This window comes from Rana temporaria, chromosome 1 (assembly GCF_905171775.1).
Source record: "Rana temporaria chromosome 1, aRanTem1.1, whole genome shotgun sequence".
In the NCBI taxonomy this organism is placed as follows: domain Eukaryota; kingdom Metazoa; phylum Chordata; class Amphibia; order Anura; family Ranidae; genus Rana; species Rana temporaria.
Genome location: NC_053489.1, coordinates 242,688,116 through 242,705,534, shown reverse-complemented (window position 1 = coordinate 242,705,534; position 17,419 = coordinate 242,688,116). Strand labels below are relative to the sequence as shown.

The 17,419-nt window shown below is 45.4% G+C and overlaps 1 protein-coding gene across 1 annotated transcript in view; it reads right to left on the bottom strand.

Annotated features, from left to right (window-relative positions):
• Positions 1 to 17,419, bottom strand: part of POLE (DNA polymerase epsilon, catalytic subunit) — a 100,621-nt gene that overhangs the window by 73,118 nt on the left and 10,084 nt on the right. Inside the window, exons 5-7 of the mRNA XM_040352113.1 lie at positions 15,795 to 15,887; positions 14,647 to 14,801; positions 12,665 to 12,806 (exon numbers count right to left, since the gene is read on the bottom strand). Coding sequence (XP_040208047.1) covers positions 12,665 to 12,806; positions 14,647 to 14,801; positions 15,795 to 15,887 — 390 coding nt within the window. The remainder of the gene's footprint in view (positions 1 to 12,664; positions 12,807 to 14,646; positions 14,802 to 15,794; positions 15,888 to 17,419) is intronic.

Genomic DNA, 17,419 nt, shown 5'->3' with positions numbered 1-17,419 from the left:
AATAGGATTTTTTGTACTCACCGTAAAATCCTTTTCTCTGAAGTCCATGGACGGACACAGCTCCTTAAATCTTGACAAGTGGGTTATGTTCCCTGTTTACAGGAGAGGACTAGGCAGAAACATGTTAAATAGTTAAATACATGTTACATTAACAGAGTTGAACAGCCCCGCCCAGGGGGCGGTCCCTCCAGACATAACCCTCCTCACTGCAGCTTGCAGCCTCAGTTCGTAACAAGCAGTACAAACCTAAAAAGGAGGGGTGGGAGCTGTGTCCGTCCATGGACTTCAGAGAAAAGGATTTTACGGTGAGTACAAAAAATCCTATTTTCTCTTATCGTCCATGGACGGACACAGCTCCTTAAATCTTGACAAGTGGGACGTCCCCAAGCAGTGTCAAAAAACGAGGGGTGGGAAATATATCAGTAAAAACAATTTTAACTTCACCCCAAAACAAGCAGAGCTCCTCAACGGAGGAGGTGCAACTTTAAACAGTCGCCGGCAAAAACTAGCGGCTGAAAAAAAACATCATAAGATGCACTCGCAGCAACCATTCTGGAAAAAGCGTGAACGGACGAGCAAATCGCCGCCTCGCACACCTGTGAGACCGACGCATGATGTCGGGAAAAAAAAAAAAAAAAAAAAAAAAAAAAAAAAAAACCCAGGAAGCACCAATTGCCCTGGTCGAAAGTGCCGTGACCGGAAAGGGGGGCCCGCCCTTAGGAGCATAGGCCTGTATGACGGCCTGCCCGATCCACCGAGAAATGGTGGTCGACGAGACCGCCAGGCCCTTTTGTGGACCAGACACCGACACAAAAGAGAGTCAGAAGCTCCGAAATGGAGCCGTAGTAGGCTGGTATACCCGCAAAGCGCGTACCACGCCTAAAGTATGAAAGGCCGAAACCTCCTTCGGAAGAAGGGAAGGTCGCGGGCGCACCATCACCTAATCCTTATGGGGGATCAAGCATGGCGGCTTGCAAGACAAGACCGCCAACTCAGAAACCCCTCTAACAGAGGTAAAGGCCACTAAAGGGGCCACCTTCTGAGATAGTGTCAAGAGAAAATCTCTCTGATGTTTCCAAAAGGAAGGTTCCTGAAGAACCGAGAGCACCAGAGTCAAAACTCATGGGGGAAGAGATGGGCCAAGAGGGGAAAGTATATGACAAACCCCTTGCACACAAAAAAAGGGGACCCACCAGGGAACGGGCCGCAAAAAGGCCACTAAAAGAACACAGCCAAGGCTGAAATCTGCCCTCAAACGGTGCTTTAAGCAATTTTTAGATCCAATCCAAGCTTTAAAAACAGCAGGACCCTGGACATTGAAAGTACGCCCGTGGACGTCACTCCATCCCTTCGCACCAAGAGAGGTGCGACGGTAGATCCTCCGGAAGAAGACTACGGTGCCCTGTTGAGATGACCGAGTCAGACAGACCCTGGTCACCTAAAGTCTGGCTTCCAATAACCATGTTAAGCAAGTCAGTGACTGTACAACAGGAGGAAGTATGGGACCTTGAGACAGGAACCTCCTGCCCTGGCAATCGCCAGGGTGCCTCCGCTACCAGGCGCCCGATATCAGCGTACCAAGGACGCCGAGATTAATCTGGAGCGATTAGAATCATCGGGATCTCCTCAGCATCCACTCTGTGGAGCGGCCGAGGAAGCAACTACCATGGAGGAATGGCAAAAAATCACCGATACAGACAACACAGGGCCACCAGCGCGACTGACGCGTCTGTACAAGATCACTAGACCTGGCCACTAACTGACACCCTTGCGGCGGAGACAAGCTGCCAGGAGATCCATGCCATGTGAGGCTCACCTCCTGCAAGGGAGCCGAAACACCCCAAGCACAAAGACCAGTCGCCCTGGTCCAGCATCTGGCGACTCCAGTAGTCTGCCTGCTGGCATACCTGATGGTAGACTGAAGCCACGGCCGTGGCGTTGTCCGGCTGAAACCAGATTGGTCGACCACAAGGAGAAGCATAGCCTGATCGCCTAAAATAGTAGGACAATGAACAGTAGACAGCACCTGGTATTCCCAGGCGGTCTTCCACCAGGCACTAGCCAGGCCCGACCCTGGGTAGCTACCGAGACCAGACACATTCAAGGAGGTGTGGTCATAGGTCCACGCAAGTCCAGCGACTCAGGGCCGACTGGACCCCCCAGTTTTGTGAACCTCCAGGTTCACAACCCGTGAGCTGGCATTCGTCGTAAACACCGACCACTGGAAGGAAGGAACAACTTCCCGGACCGAAGAGTCGGGAATCTCTGTCACCAACTCAGAGAGACTCTGACTAGGTGGCGCACAGGAATCTAATGATTTCAGAGACAAGAGATTTTTACCACCTGGACAGTAGTTCCACTGGAAAACCAGGGTGTGGAACTGGGCATACAGTACCACCTTGAAGGAGGCTACCCACAGACCCTGAACCAGCAGGCGCCCGGAGAGAAGACCGATTGCGTGATGCCAATACCTTCTCCGCAGACTGAAGAGTCTGCAATTTCTCCAGGGGAAGAAGGACCTTTGCCACTGAGGAGTCTGGATCAACACTAGATACTCCAACGCTGAGTCGGAACCTAGCATGCCCATAATTTGAACCCTGGGTCGCACACATGTAGGGCAGGCTTGCTGCCACTGAGCTACACTTTCTGGCCTAAACGTTTAACATCCACCCGAATCTTCGGAGGGTCTGAATGGGAATAACCCATCCACTAGGTCGGAGACAGAAGCTGCTCTCAGAAGAAAGTCGTCAAAGTAGCCAATGAGGCAAAGCCTCGCTGTCCCAACAAAATTCAAATAAGTGCGAGCTCCTAGCTGAAAACCCATGGTGCTGACGCCAGATCAAAAGGGAGGGCCACAGGCTGACAGAGACCCTTCTCTCATCACGAAGCACAGAAAAAAACACTGTGACATGTGCAAAACGGGACATGCATGTATGCGTCCCTGATGTCCGAGGACGTCAGGACACCACCGAACAAATGGATTCCATGCGGAACTACCCGACGTTCACAAAGGTATTTAGGGCCTGAGGCCCATAGAAAACCCCAAAACTCTCGTCCTGCAGGAAAGGTAAAATTACCTTGCAGCTTAGCAAATCCCACACTGCCCAAGGCAGACCGACGTGCCGGGAGGGGAAGACACAAGGACAGAACTTTGTTCTGTGGATAGGAGGAAACCCTATCTAGTACTCCGAAGAGACCACCTCGCAGACCCACTAGTCGGAGAGCAGGGAGGTTTCACTGAATTGTGAACCTGCAAGCCGCCCCTCCCACCTAGAGACAGGGAGGGAAGGCTATATACATTGGCAGGATTTGGGTGCCGGCGTGATCGGCTTATGCACCCAGGGACAGATTAGTCCCCCAGCTGGGCCTTTGACGGCCTGGGAGGGTTGCCCCTAAATAATACACACACATAGTGTGTATGTATATTATGTAGGTGTATGCACACATGTCTTTGGAGGAAACCGGAGTACCCGGAGGAAACCCACACAGACACAGGGAGCGACAATGCAAGCTCCAGGCAGATTGGCGTCAGTGTGCAGATTGGCGTCAGTGTGCAGATTCGAACCAATGACTCTTTTGCTGCCAAGTAATGGAGTTAAGCACTACACCACCGTGTGCATAAAACCATTCTGAAACAGACGCCCTGGATAACAAGGGCGCAGCATTCAATGAAGCATCACAGACCTATATGAGGCCCTGGACCAGCTGGTCCGCTAGGCTAATAACCTCAGGAGAGAGTCGGTGCTCCTCCACTGTCTGGTGCAAAATGCTCACTCTGTGAGTTGTATACAGCACTAGGGGTCAGGACTACTCCAAGATGGCCGCCGAGCGTTCAGAACGCGGCCACAGGAAAAAGGCCAGCACAATGTAAGCTGCGCCATAGCGTGGCTACGACAAAATGGGCGCCAATGGGAGTTTTCAATGTAATTGAAAAATCTCCCAAAAAAATAGCGCCAGCGACCACTGAGACCCCAGTGTAGTGGCCACAATAGGCCGCAAGCCAGACCCCAGCATGGTAAACATGGAACGGGTCAGTACTTCGGATCTTCTATCAGTCAGATCCATACAAGTAGGGGTTCCCGCCCGGCGGTGAGGGACTACAAAAGCCCTCAGTGGCTTTTCTCATTCCGCATCTCAGAAATTATCAAAGAAGGGCACAGAAGGAAAAAACCTACACAGCGGTCTGATTTGTGTGATCCAAAAAAGACCGAGCCCTCAGCGGAAACCCAGCTGCACTATGCAGCTTAGGAGAGTCCCTTGCAGCAGTAAAAAGCGCACCCATAAATGCCTTATTCTGCCTTTTTTTTTTTTTTTCAACTAGGTACCTAGTCCATGGCTCCATAACAGAGCATTCCCCAGGGGATAACGGGGGAAGGGGGCACTCTTTTACCGCCCGCCCGCAGTCCACCCCCACCCTGGCACAAACTGTGTCCAGGACTAACAATAAAAACTCTGTGGGAATCCCAGGTGCCAACACCTGCTGCCACCACCAGCATGTGGGGAAGGACCCAGATACTGACTCCAATATTTACATATAGTGTGTATTATAATATGCACACCTGTCCATACAAATAGACAAAAGCTCCTAGATCCCTATTCAGGGCCTCTCACCCACTTGCTGCGCTGACCAGGGGTAACCAGGGGACTCCCTCAGGAGGAGACTGCACAGCGCTGCCTGTGAGGAAAAGAACCGTGAGGTAACTTTTGCAGGGACCTGTGTTTAAACAGGAAAAGCCTCATAGGGCTGTTTTATTTAAGGACAAGTCACAGATACAGCATAAAAAGCAAAACCATTACAGGTGTCACCAATCAGTCAGCGTCTGCTGAAGTATAATCATAAACATCTGTGCTCATCACAGGGCTTTTTACCTCACAGGAAAGCCCAATACAAAAAAGAAAAAACACAGGCCAGATAACACAGTCCCCTCAGGAAGGCCCCCTCCCCCCTGACAGCGGCAATGTTAGCAATGCAGCAAGGGAAAGGAGCAGGGAAGTAAGGGGAAGGGACCCCCGAACCCCAGGAATGCCCAGCTGTACCAACCCACCGAAGCAGGAGGGACTGTACTTACCCGTCCGAGCGAGGACTCGCTGACGCATTCCTGACAGACCTACAACCGCAATGGAGGTAGCTGTCGGCCCGGTCCACTGTGATTGAGACAACACCACAGCTCAGTCATATGTGGACCTCGGAGCAAAGCTCACCGGCCACCCCAGGAGTCATGAGGTATGGCGTGGCAGACCAAGCCTCTTTGCAAAGGTGTGCCCACGCTTGCTGGTCGGACTGAGTAGACTACAAGGATCTATAATATCCAGCCTGTCTCTCAGCCAACAGTTGAAAGAAGATTCTTCAAGAAAAAGTAAAGTAAAATAAAATAAAATTTCTCCTCAGGGCGCTGGGCCCAAAGGGAGCCATACGTCCTTCTCCTTTGCTAGGCAGAACGAAACTGAGGCTGCAAGCTGCAGTGAGGAGGGTTATGTCTGGAGGGACCGCCCCCTGGGCGGGGCTGTTCAACTCTGTTAATGTAACATGTATTTAACTATTTAACATGTTTCTGCCTAGTCCTCTCCTGTAAACAGGGAACATAACCCACTTGTCAAGATTTAAGGAGCTGTGTCCGTCCATGGACGATAAGAGAAAATATGATTTGTGCAACAGCAGGTACTACTTGCACAAATCACTTTATTTATGATATCTATGGCTATGCATAATTATCATTTATTTAAACCATTTTGAGCAAGCAGACACCATATTTGATTGGCTGCTTGCTTCTGTTTGGACCTGTGCCTGGCACATTTATGACTTGGGCTATTTTCACACTGGGGCTTTGCGCCGTTGGTGGTAAAGCGCCAGTATTTTAACTGCGCTTTACTGTTGTTTTTGCGGCGCTATTCAGCCACTAGTGGGACGCCTCAAAGATGTGGCTGGCAGGACTTTTTTGAGCATCCTGCCAGCGCACCACTAGCTGCCCAAAAAGGGTTAAAACCAATGGGCAGGGGCACCTTAGAAGCAATGTGTACACTGTTCCTACAGCGCCACAAAGATGTGGCTAGCAGGACTTTTTTGAGCGTCCTGCCAGCGCACCGCTCCAGTGTGAAAGCCCTTGGGCTTTTACATTGGAGTAAGAAAAGAGACTCTTTTAGGGCGCTTTGCAGGGCTTTCCCTGAGTGCAACCAACGCAGTGGCGCTTTGCGGGCGTTTTTTTGACCTGTTCTCGGCCGCTAGCGAGGGTTGAAAGAGCCCCACTAGCGGCTGAATAGCGCCGCGAATAAGACAGTAAAGCGCCGCTAAAAATAGTGTTGCTTTACCGCCAATGCCCCCACCTCCCAAGTGTGAAAGAGGCCTTAAAGCAGGGCTCAAGTCCTGTGGGAACGCGTGGGAACGGAGTTCCTGCACTTTTTTCACAGCAGGAACTCGGTTCCTTTTTCAGGACTAGAGCAGCTGAGCCGCCCGAGCCAATCCTTCACTAAGCAGCGATGCCCAGCTCGAGTCACTGTCAGGGGCAGGCGAACCTTAGTAATCCTTTATGTTACTGGCCGCTTCCTGTATATGGATTCATCGGGTAGTGTGCGGGTATTCTGTCACTTCCTCAATGCCGCAATGTCTCCTGGGAGCTTTTGTCATTTTTCCCAGGAGACATTGCGGAGGTCTGCCGCGAGTTATCGCGGGATTTAGAAAGAACTTGCTTCTTTCTAAATCCTGCGATAACTTGCGGCAGACCTCCGCAATGTCTCCTGGGAACAATGACAAAAGCTCCCAGGAGACATTGCAGCATCGAGGAAGTGATGGAATACCCGCACACTACCTGATGAATCCATATACAGGAAGCGGCCAGTAACATAAAGGATTACTAAGGTACAGTGGATCGAAAAAAAACATGCGGTTTAGTAATTATGCATATGAGCGTATCATTTTTTTTTTTTTGGTGGGAGAATGGATCTTGGGTGGGAGTTCCCACACTTTTTTCCCAGGACTTGACCCCTGCCTTAAAATCATAATGTGCGATTATGCGTGTGTGCTAAGCAGACAGTGTCAGAGGCGTTGGCGCAGCAGTGTCGAGGACTGTATCCATTATGAGGAAACATCCCCTGCACTGCTGCGTGTCCCTGATCATCACAGTGCCACTGCCAGTGAGTGTGACCTGTCTGTGTTCCACTGCGTGCAGTCACTGTCTCTGATGTTTGGTTCCACTCTGCCTTTCGGCCCAGTGCTGTTCCCGTACACTGCATGATCCGCCCCCAAGGAGGCCACTCTCTCTCCCTAATGCTAAGTGCCCATACACCACACGATTCCTCCGCATTTCTGTGTGCTGTTATTACTGCATTTTTGGGTGCTGGTAAGGCCGCATTTATGGGTGCTGTTACCACATTTATGGGTGCTGATGTTACTGCATTTATGGGTGCTGATGTTACTGCATTTATGGGTGCTGATGTTACTGCTTTTATGGGTGCTGATGAGGCCGCATTTATGGGTGCTGATGAGGCCGCATTTATGGGTGCTGATAAGACCGCATTTATGGGTGCTGATAAGACCGCATTTATGGGTGCTGATGGTACTGCATTTATGGGTGCTGATGGTACTGCATTTATGGGTGCTGATATAAGAGAAGAAACAGAAAAAATTACTTTGAGCAGATCATAGACCAATTTGCATCAGTGAAAGCAAGGAAGGTGCAGTTGTAATTTTAATGTAGTGCCAATCCATAATTTGTTAATGGGAAGATTAAAGAGTTTTGTCAGCTGTTTTTTTTGTTAAGGTTATCTGAAAGATGGGTTTCTAATGTTTTGACAGGGGCGCAGTTTTAGTGCTTGCCATAGGCGCCATTTTCACTAGATACGCCTCTGCGCACTTGTGCTGTCCCAGACAGAATTTGGTTCACCTTCTTGAGCCGCATGACTTCTGGTGCCACCCTGGTGGTTGGTATATATGCCTGTAGAGGCATTTCCGGATTGAACCTACAACTGGTTTGTCTCATAATCCAGAGCAAGGCGCACTGGCAAAAAGTTCCAAGACATTGATGGGCAGTATTCCCTCCTATGGAGACCAAGTCCACTGAACTGTAACCACCTTCAACCAACTCAAGAGACTGGCATCAGTGGTTATCTTCCAAATCCCTGAAAGAAATTCACCTTTTCCAGATTCCAGACCATCAACCACCAATTTTTAGCTCTGCAATACCCCGGGAAGAGAGCCCTCCGGCAAGCCAATGCCTGGGTCTTCAAGTTCCAGACAGAGAATAATCCTCTACAAAAGACCTGGCATAGGACTGTACATAGGGAATGTGCTTCGACCTAGATACAAATTGTTCCTGCAGAAATGTATCGAAGGAAACCCTGGAATCGAATGCTTCCCGAGCAAAGACTATTGAGGTATATGGAGATTGGCACACCGTGTGTCTTCAGCAAGTCCAGAACTGGGGGTAGGAGCTTTGTGAACCCGCAGGAGCTGTGGCAGCCCAAAGGGCAGATTCACAAAAGAGGAAAAAGATGACTTTCTACTGCAATTACAGTAATTTTTGATGAGCCTGGAAACAAAATCAGAACATGAAATTATGCATCTACTGAGGATTATGGACTCCAAAATCTACCTCTTGCATAGATGTCATCACTGAACAGACCAAGCCTATCGGAAACAGAAGGATGCCCAGTGGCTTGAGATCTTAGGATAGACCTCATGTCCTTAATTTTGTTTTTGAACCGCTAGCATTTAATTTTTTTACAATAATGAGCACATAACTTCTGCTCCAAGAGCCAATGCAAGGCAAAACCACCTCAGAGACTGCCATAACATCTTCAGGTCTAAGATTCTCTCTAAACACAGCAGTCTCAGATTCCTCCCTCACTTAAGAGAGAAGGAGCTTACAGCCCCTGCTATTCCTGCACAGTCTTCCTTTCAAGTACTAACCAGGCTTGATCCAAGATCAGGCGCCACAGTGACTCAGACAACCCTGATGCCATTGGGCCAACAGGAGACGTTAACACCGCCAGATAACTGGACCTGAGGGTGGTGTACCTGCCTTACACAGCAACCTCTACCTTCTGGAGTAATTTAGCTGGTCCAACAGGTAAATAATATAGCGACTATATTAGCCAAAAACTGATACGCAGTTCCCCAAGGATGCAGGCCTACAACAATGTTAGTCTCCCGCTATACAACCCAGTAGGTATGCCGTTATGTAAGCACGCAGGTATACAAGTATTCTTGCATTTATGTATGCAGTTTAATGCAAATAAAGCACATACATACACACTATATTATATATATATATATATATATATATATATATATATATATATATATATATATATATATATATATATATATATATATATATATATATATATATATATATAAAAAAAATATCAGAAATAATCCAAAGATAATTCTGATCCTAGCGCTCTATGGTGTGAATAATTTGGAGCAGTTTAGCAGCCATTATAAAGTAGAATGTGTAGAAAAATCATATATATATCATTGTAAACAACAAGAGATTAACAGTGCTGAATGAAACAAAAATGTGATCTGAACTGAAAGTTCATAATCTACAGTGATCAATAGTCAGGAGTGTTAGTCAGAACCCCATACATACAACTCCTCTGAGGGATTATACCAAAAAGTCTCATAGGTAATGCAGCAAATGTGTGTGGCAACTTTTAAACTTCACTGGTGGCAATACTGGACAGGGCAACGAGTCATACAAAAAAAGACCAAGAAAGGCCGATTAAGCGGCATCTACAATCTGTCTTCTGTCACTCTCACGCAAAAGGAAATGAACATCTTAAATGCAGGACTTAAATGTACTTCAACTAAAGCACTAAACAAATTTAGCATGTACATTGACATACACAAATATATAAGAAAGGTAAACATTAAAAAAAACTTCATAACCAACAATTCCAATAGTAGGAGCAATAAATATTCGTAGGTGGTGGGGATAGACCGTGGCCTCAAAAATAGATCACTGTTTAACCCTCCTTAACCCTCAAACCATCATGTAGGTGTTTAAACAGTTGGTACGGAAAGACTTGGATGCAATAACAGTTAAGAAAAGCCTTAACCCGAAGAATATTAAAGCCCTGGAAAAGAGAAAGGAGATCATTGTCCGCCCAGCAAAGGATTAGGAGTAGTAGTTATAAATAAAACATATTACCACGCCCAACTTCAGGAGATGTTGAATGATAACACATATCAACACCTGGGAGGTGACCCTATTAAACAATATAGAACAGATCTACATAACTTGGTAGACTATGGATTTTACATGAAAGTAATATCCAAAAAAGAAAAACTCTTTTTATGTCTGAGTTTTAATAGGACACCAACGATCTATACGGTCCCAAAAATTCATAAACACCCGACATTACCGCCAGCCAGACCAGTCGTCAATGGCATAGACTCTGTTACATCGAGAATAGGGCAATATTTGGACCACTTTATGCAGAGTAGCGTGATCTCTACAAAAGCCTTCCTAAAAGACACTACCCATTTTTTACAAAAACTGAAAGACGTTATTATTCCTCCCAACACTGAAATGCTCCTGTGACAGCAGATGTCTCATCGCTGTACACCAACATACAGCATGATGACGCATTACTAGCCCTTAATTGGGCTATGAGTAAAAGGGATGATCTGCCCTATATTCAGAAAAAAAATCTTAAAAATGGCGTTGGAGTACTGTCTAACGCATAACTATTTTTGATAGATATATATATGACACATATATGATTTTTAGATATATGTGGTAGTGCGGTACCCCACCAGTGTATGAATACAGGATTCTCAACCAGGCAGGTTGAGGGGCCCTAGTGTATTTTCTTGTTTGGGAGGAAACTGACTTTTCAGTTTTCTCATTATTTATTAAAGTCCACTTTGTGACCTAGAGACCGGAGAGACTGGAGAGAGTGCACGTTGCACTGGAGAAGCCAGAGAGTGCATGTGTGTACAGTGAAAGTCAGAGACCCAAGTCTGAGGGTCAGAGCAGTGAGGGGCTGCTACCTACATGGACGGTATTGGCAAGGCAACAGTCTGTAGGAGACAGATGAGAGCCCAAAGTTGAAGGCCTGAGCAGCACTGCTGTACGTATAAGCCAGGAGGCTTAAGTTATTATTTGGTACCGACTGAAAACCTGTGATTTTTGTTTTCTTGAACGTTTCTTAATAAAAGTGGGCCAACTAGCCCTGAAATTGAACTTCTGGCATGGATTGTTCTTGCTAGCGGGTGCTACGTAGTTCAACTTACGTAAACATGCGTTTATAGAATATGCATTTATGCAAACATGTGTTAATGCAAACGTGTCTTCTATGCATCATGTGTTTTCTATGCGTTTAAGCAAATTTTTTTAACAAGCGTGTTGAAAAACTTCCCGCCCACCATAAAGCAAAATGACATGCGCAAAGTGGTTGTATTATCCCGACTGGAAGTCCAGCAGAATAAGCTGGGGGCACGCAACGCTGCGATAGGTGGTGTGGTGTGTCGGTCTGACACAATGCATCTCCGATTTCAGTAAAGAGCTTCTGACGTAGGCTCTTTACCACGTGATCAGCTGTGTCCAATCACAGATCATCACAGTGTAAACAGGAAGAGTCATTTATCAGGTTTTCCTCAACTCGCACTGACAAGTACGAGTAGAGTCGAGTCGAGTCCATCGGCTGCCCTCCTGACTGGGGGGGACTGCGCTGGTAATCAGCACATTGATTATCAGTGCAGACCCATCAAGGATGTTCACTTCAGACCACCAGGGGTGCCCACTTCAGACCTTCTGGGATGCCCACCAGGGGTGCCAATCAGTGCCCATTAGGATGGCACAACTGTGCCCATTAATGATGCCTGTTAGTGCCACCTATGAGTGCCCAGTGCCTCCTCATCAGTGTCCATCAGTACTGGCTCATCCGTGAAGGAGAAAACGTACTTGTTTGCAAAGTTTTGTAACAGAAACTAAGAAAAGCTTTCCCTCCCCAACATTGTCTTTTTTTATTTGTGGAGCAAAACATAAAAACCCCAGTGGTGATCAAATACCACCAAAAAAATCATAATGATAATGTTGTTTGTGTAGAGTGTTTCGGCCGCTAGCGGGGGGGTAAAACTGCACCACTAGCGGCCGAAAACCGCCGCAATTCCGACAGTAAAGCGCCGCTAAAAACATTGGCTGTTTACCGCCACCGCACCTCCCGCCCCAGTGCGAGAGGGGCCTACCAAAAAACAACTATACATAGCTTAGCTCTATGCTGAAGCATCTGTGTGACACTGCAGCTGCCTCACGCTGGCTTCAAGACAAAAAGCGGAGCTGACCAGGTTTTGCATATTCTGGTCTCCCCTAATATCTTAAGTGTGTTCAAACATTGGATTATCAATTTCGTAAAGACCAACTGGCGGTATAGCCGCGGTTTCCCATTGCTTTCAATGCGAAGGTGTGGTGGAGGAGCGGTAAACACACCGCTCCAAAGATGCGGCTAGCAGGACTTTTGGATCGGTCCTGCTAGCGCACCGCTCCAGTGTGAAAGCAATCAGGCTTTCACACTGGAGAAACAGCAGTCGCTGTTTCAGGTCGGTTTGCATGTGCTATGTTTAGCGCAATAGCGCCTGCAAACCGCCCAAGTGTAAAAAGGGGTCTTAATCACATAATTCTCCATGAACATATAGGGCATCCATTTGTTGGCTTTTACTTACCACATGAATTTTAAGATCTATAGAAAGGCGTACATGGTAGGGGACATCATATTCTCGCATATCAATTAAGTTCTCCATCTGATCAGATATCTTTTTAGATGGGCCTTCATCTTCAGGGGCCAAGCTGTTTCCAGCCAAAGCACTGTATAAATGGCAAACAAAAAGGTGATACAGTGGCTTTAACAGACATTTAGGGCTCATGCACACAGGCAAATTGAACATAAAAGTTCTTACTGGCAGTTCTAGCAGAAAATCATGTGCAACATATATACCTAAAAAGCACTAAGCTTTAGATGCATACAATTCTTTGAATTGCTTTAGGGGTGTATGCATTTACAAGCATTTGTACATGGGTAATCTGCAGAAATGTACAGCCCCATATGCAGCCGTATCCTACTTTTTTGTACTGAACTATACAAAAACTTGCACTAAGTTGATCAAATGGTAATAAAAAAACTGCAGTAGCTGTGCAAAAGGTGCTACAACCTTAAACAATGAGAAAAGAAAAAAAATTCCGCCAGCGCTGTTTATATATATTTTTTTCTACACCCACATTCTCATTTGTAGATGCAGCTGTGTGTATGTTCCTTTTGATTCCTATAGTGCTGCATTCTGTGAAAAAGGAATTCTATCTGAAGCATTAGACATCTGACCCATGGAGGAGGTAAAGTAGAACCCCAATGATTCAAATCCTTTAAGGTAGAGAGTTACATCTGTCAACCCAAGGACCTAAATCAGAAAATGGTTACCATACAGGAATCAAAAAGAAATGTCAGCAAAGCCATATGAAGAAATACCAATGGCCAATAGTTTTTAAAAAAGTCTCTTGCTTGTATAGCAGAAATGTGCAAGTCGACATATTAAAGAGGAACTGCAGCCTACTCACAATTTGTAATAACATCTTTGCCATTCTGAAGCTTCCCTCCAACCACTGTGCATATTTTTTTATATATACTGTTATTCTGTACTTCGCAAATATGCTGCAGAAATGTCCCTCCGAGTCTGGCTGCAACCATTTTAACTGTGGGCAGCTGAAGCTGCTGCCTGTTCACTTCCTGGATTTACACAGATGCTCAGAGGCACATCTCCAGCTCTGATTGGCCCTCTTATGACTCATCCCCCCTCCCTTCCAAGAGCGAGAGATTGCGCGAGAGAGAGTGAGCGCGCTCATGTCGTTACAAGCCTAGGCTTTTTACCAGACAAGAAGAGGAAGTGTGCTGTATAAGGTATTTACTGGCAGAAAAAATGTTTTACTATCAAAAGTTAAAACAAGAAGATTTAATAGATGGAAAAAACGACTGAATTTCTGCTTTAATAACCATAATAACTCAAAATAGAAAATTTCCTGAGCATAATTCCAATTTAAATGTCCATACGAATATAAAAAAAGTTGAACCCTAGGCAGGTATAAATGATATAAATGCAGCTCTCCATCAGGATTTTCCTAAAATGTATTGTCTGGCCAATTTCCTCTGCCCCCCTCCCCCCGCCTCACACATAAGCCCCGTACACACGGGCAGAATGTCGGGAAACACATCTGACATTCTGCCCGTGTGTAGGTCTGTCTGTTCGGCTGGCATCCGTCGGATGTGCATGCAAGAAAACCAGAAACCGACCAACTCCCGATCAGCAAATTCACGCTATGGTTCAAATAAACCTATTATAAGCAGCCAACACAAACACTTAAATACAAATTGTATACAAATGTCAAACCAAACAATGTAGCACTATATAAGATTTTTTATTATTGCCTGTAAACTTTCCTCTTCTAATACACACAGGCTAACAGCTGCATTTACAGGTAGAAAAAAAAATGCCAAACACCTGTAAAAGCGGAATTTAAGCAGATGGGCATGAGGCCTAACTGTAGCAGTTGGAAAATATGCTCATGCTGATGTACAACTGGTATCTATTTTTTCTCAAGTCGATAATGAGGCACACTAGATGAATATGCATTAAACAGATAAACGGAATGTATGTACCTAGATAGCATGGTTGTGTATGCATCACTGGCATTATCCCTTTCTTTATTCTTCCGCACAGCTGGCGAGATATCTTTCCTCACTTTTATCAGGTCATCCATAGAATGGAATGATAGTTTGATATAGTTTCTTTTTAGACCTACCAGGTGATTTGGCTGAAAAAACAAACGCACACATCAATGCACATCTTTGATCAGGAGAAAAATATTCAAAACAATGTGGCAACAAAAAAACACTATGTACTATAATTATATGTAGCTTTGTAACAATTGCAATTTTTCTATCATTAGAATATATAGTTTTATGCTTACAGTAAAATCATTTTCCTGTAGTCCATCAGGGGACACACATACTACTAATCAGGTTATACTGCAGCCTACAGGAGGTTAGGAATGGCAAACAGAAAAGGTTGTAAGCCACTCCTTTACACATCTTAGTTTTGTGAGAAAGCAGTACACAGGCCAGGAAACACAAGTGAGTGGGACCTGTGCCCCTCAATGAATGCAAAAAAAAATATTTTCACCAGGCTCAAAATCTTATTTTCTTTTACAGTCAATTCCACTAAATAGGACCAGAACATTCAGAAGACTTAGTCAACAGCAGAGGTACCTTAGGGAACCAACTCCATCAGGGAAGTATTGGGAGAAGCCCTCTGCAAGGCAGAAGAACTGCCACTACAAAGCGAAGAACAGGATCAAACTGACGTTTGAGATGTTATTTCGTTTTTTTTTTGCCTTGTTCCTGACCCTTGACCCTTTGAACATAAAAAAAAAGGGGGGGGGGGAGGATAAAGAAAGGATTCAGCATCCCGTCTGCAGTATCCTCTTTTTTGCTGATGAGAATTACCAAGTTTTAATCTGTGACATGAAATGGTATCATCTTATGTCGTAAATCTTTGGAGACCTTTTGTCCAGGTCCCATTTTCACATGGCTACAGATATATTGGAATTTTTTCTGTATCTTTACGATTCCTTTGCATGTACGCCTATATAAACTGTTACAAGAAATATTACTTACAAAGCGATTTTTATATCTACAATTTCAAACAATTTTCTTACATTTACTTAGCGGAGAGGGACAGACACACAATCTATATATACTTGGTATATTCCAACTAAAACCCATTAAGCAGCTAAAAAATTACTGACCAAATCCAAATCTTCCTTGGCAACAGACTCCAGTTTTGCCAATTTTCCCTGGAACTTCTTGGATAGAAAAGATAAAACTTCTCTCTCATATGCCTGCCAAAAAGAAAAAAAAAATTAAACACAATTTTTTTTTAAAAGTGTAAAAAAAAAAAAAATATGTTTATTTTTACAAGCAAAAAACAGTCCCCTCTGGGGGATCTATGACATTGTAAGGATTTTAACACATTTTGCAAATTCCTACCCATATCGCCCCTGAAGATATACAGTTGTGCTCAAAAGTTTCCATATCCTGACAGAAATCATGAAACTTTTGCATTTACTGTATAACACGCACCCTAATTTTAGGAGGGAAGTTTCGGGGAAAAAAAAAAAACTTTCCACAGCCCCATGCACAACCTGCTGACCCCTTTCCCTGCACAGTACATTATAATGCTCCCCTGCACTGCCAGAAGACCCCCAGTCTCCTGGAAAAGCGCTGACAGCATACTCTACAGTTGAGAAAACATCACTGCCAGGCCCTTCTCATACACCGCTCCTCCTTTGTGACTCTCATTGTAAATCATTACTGACAGCCCTTTTTCATACAATGTTCCTCCTGTGTCCCCCTCAATGTGGTGGGAACAATTATCAACTCCAGGCTCGACTATGCAAATGCCCTTTACCTTGAACTCCCAAAATACCAAATCACTTGTCTGCAAGGCGTTCAAAATACGGCCGCGCGACTCGTGACTGGGAAAAAACAATGGGAATCAATCTCGCCTTCACTGAGATCCCTTCATTGGTTGCCAGTAAAAGACAGAATTACTTTTAAGGCACTCTGACGCATAAGTGTGTTCAAGGAAATGCCCCCCAATATCTATGCGAAAAATTAAAAAGTCACAACCCCAATTTTTCTTAGTCTACCTGACCTTGGCATCAAGAGAGCCATTCTTAATATCCTTTTCCAGTTTTATCAAGTCCCATTATGTTGTTATGCAGGTCTTTTGCTCCCACGGCTCAGGGGAGAGAGATGGAGAGGAAAAAAAAAAAAAAAGGTGGGGGGATGGGTCTTTAGGACGGGAGGTGGGGTTACAAGGAAGCGGGAGCTGTCATCTGACAGGAGCCAGGGTCGCCAGGACCGATCAGACAGTAGGATTCACTGGCAACAGTCTTGATTAGGCATATTTGAAGAATTCATAGGAGAAGTGGAGTTGGACCCAAAAAAAACATTTGGTCTTGTGTTCCTTCGTCTTATATCGCAAAACCGAGGTCAAGTCTTCCATTTCCTCTATATCTTTCACCCTTGCGAACCAGTGCGCCGCAGATTGTTGTTTCCATAGGGGCGGGATGCACACTCGTGCAGCATTAAGAAGGTGTTTGAGAAGGGATTTATGATAACGTTTCCTTGGTAAAGGGGTAAGGTTTAGTAGAATTGCGGCCGGGTTGCCCTGTAGGGAAATGTCAGTGAATTTATGTACGAGTTTGAGGACTGGTTCCCAGAAAGTTTTGAGCACAGGGCATTCCCAGAAGATGTGCAAGATGGTTCCCTGGTGAAGGCCACAGCGTCAGCAGCTATCTGTTTGTCCGGGGAACATCTGTGCCAAGCAAAGCAGGACTTTTTAACATTCACTAGTGGCAAATTTACT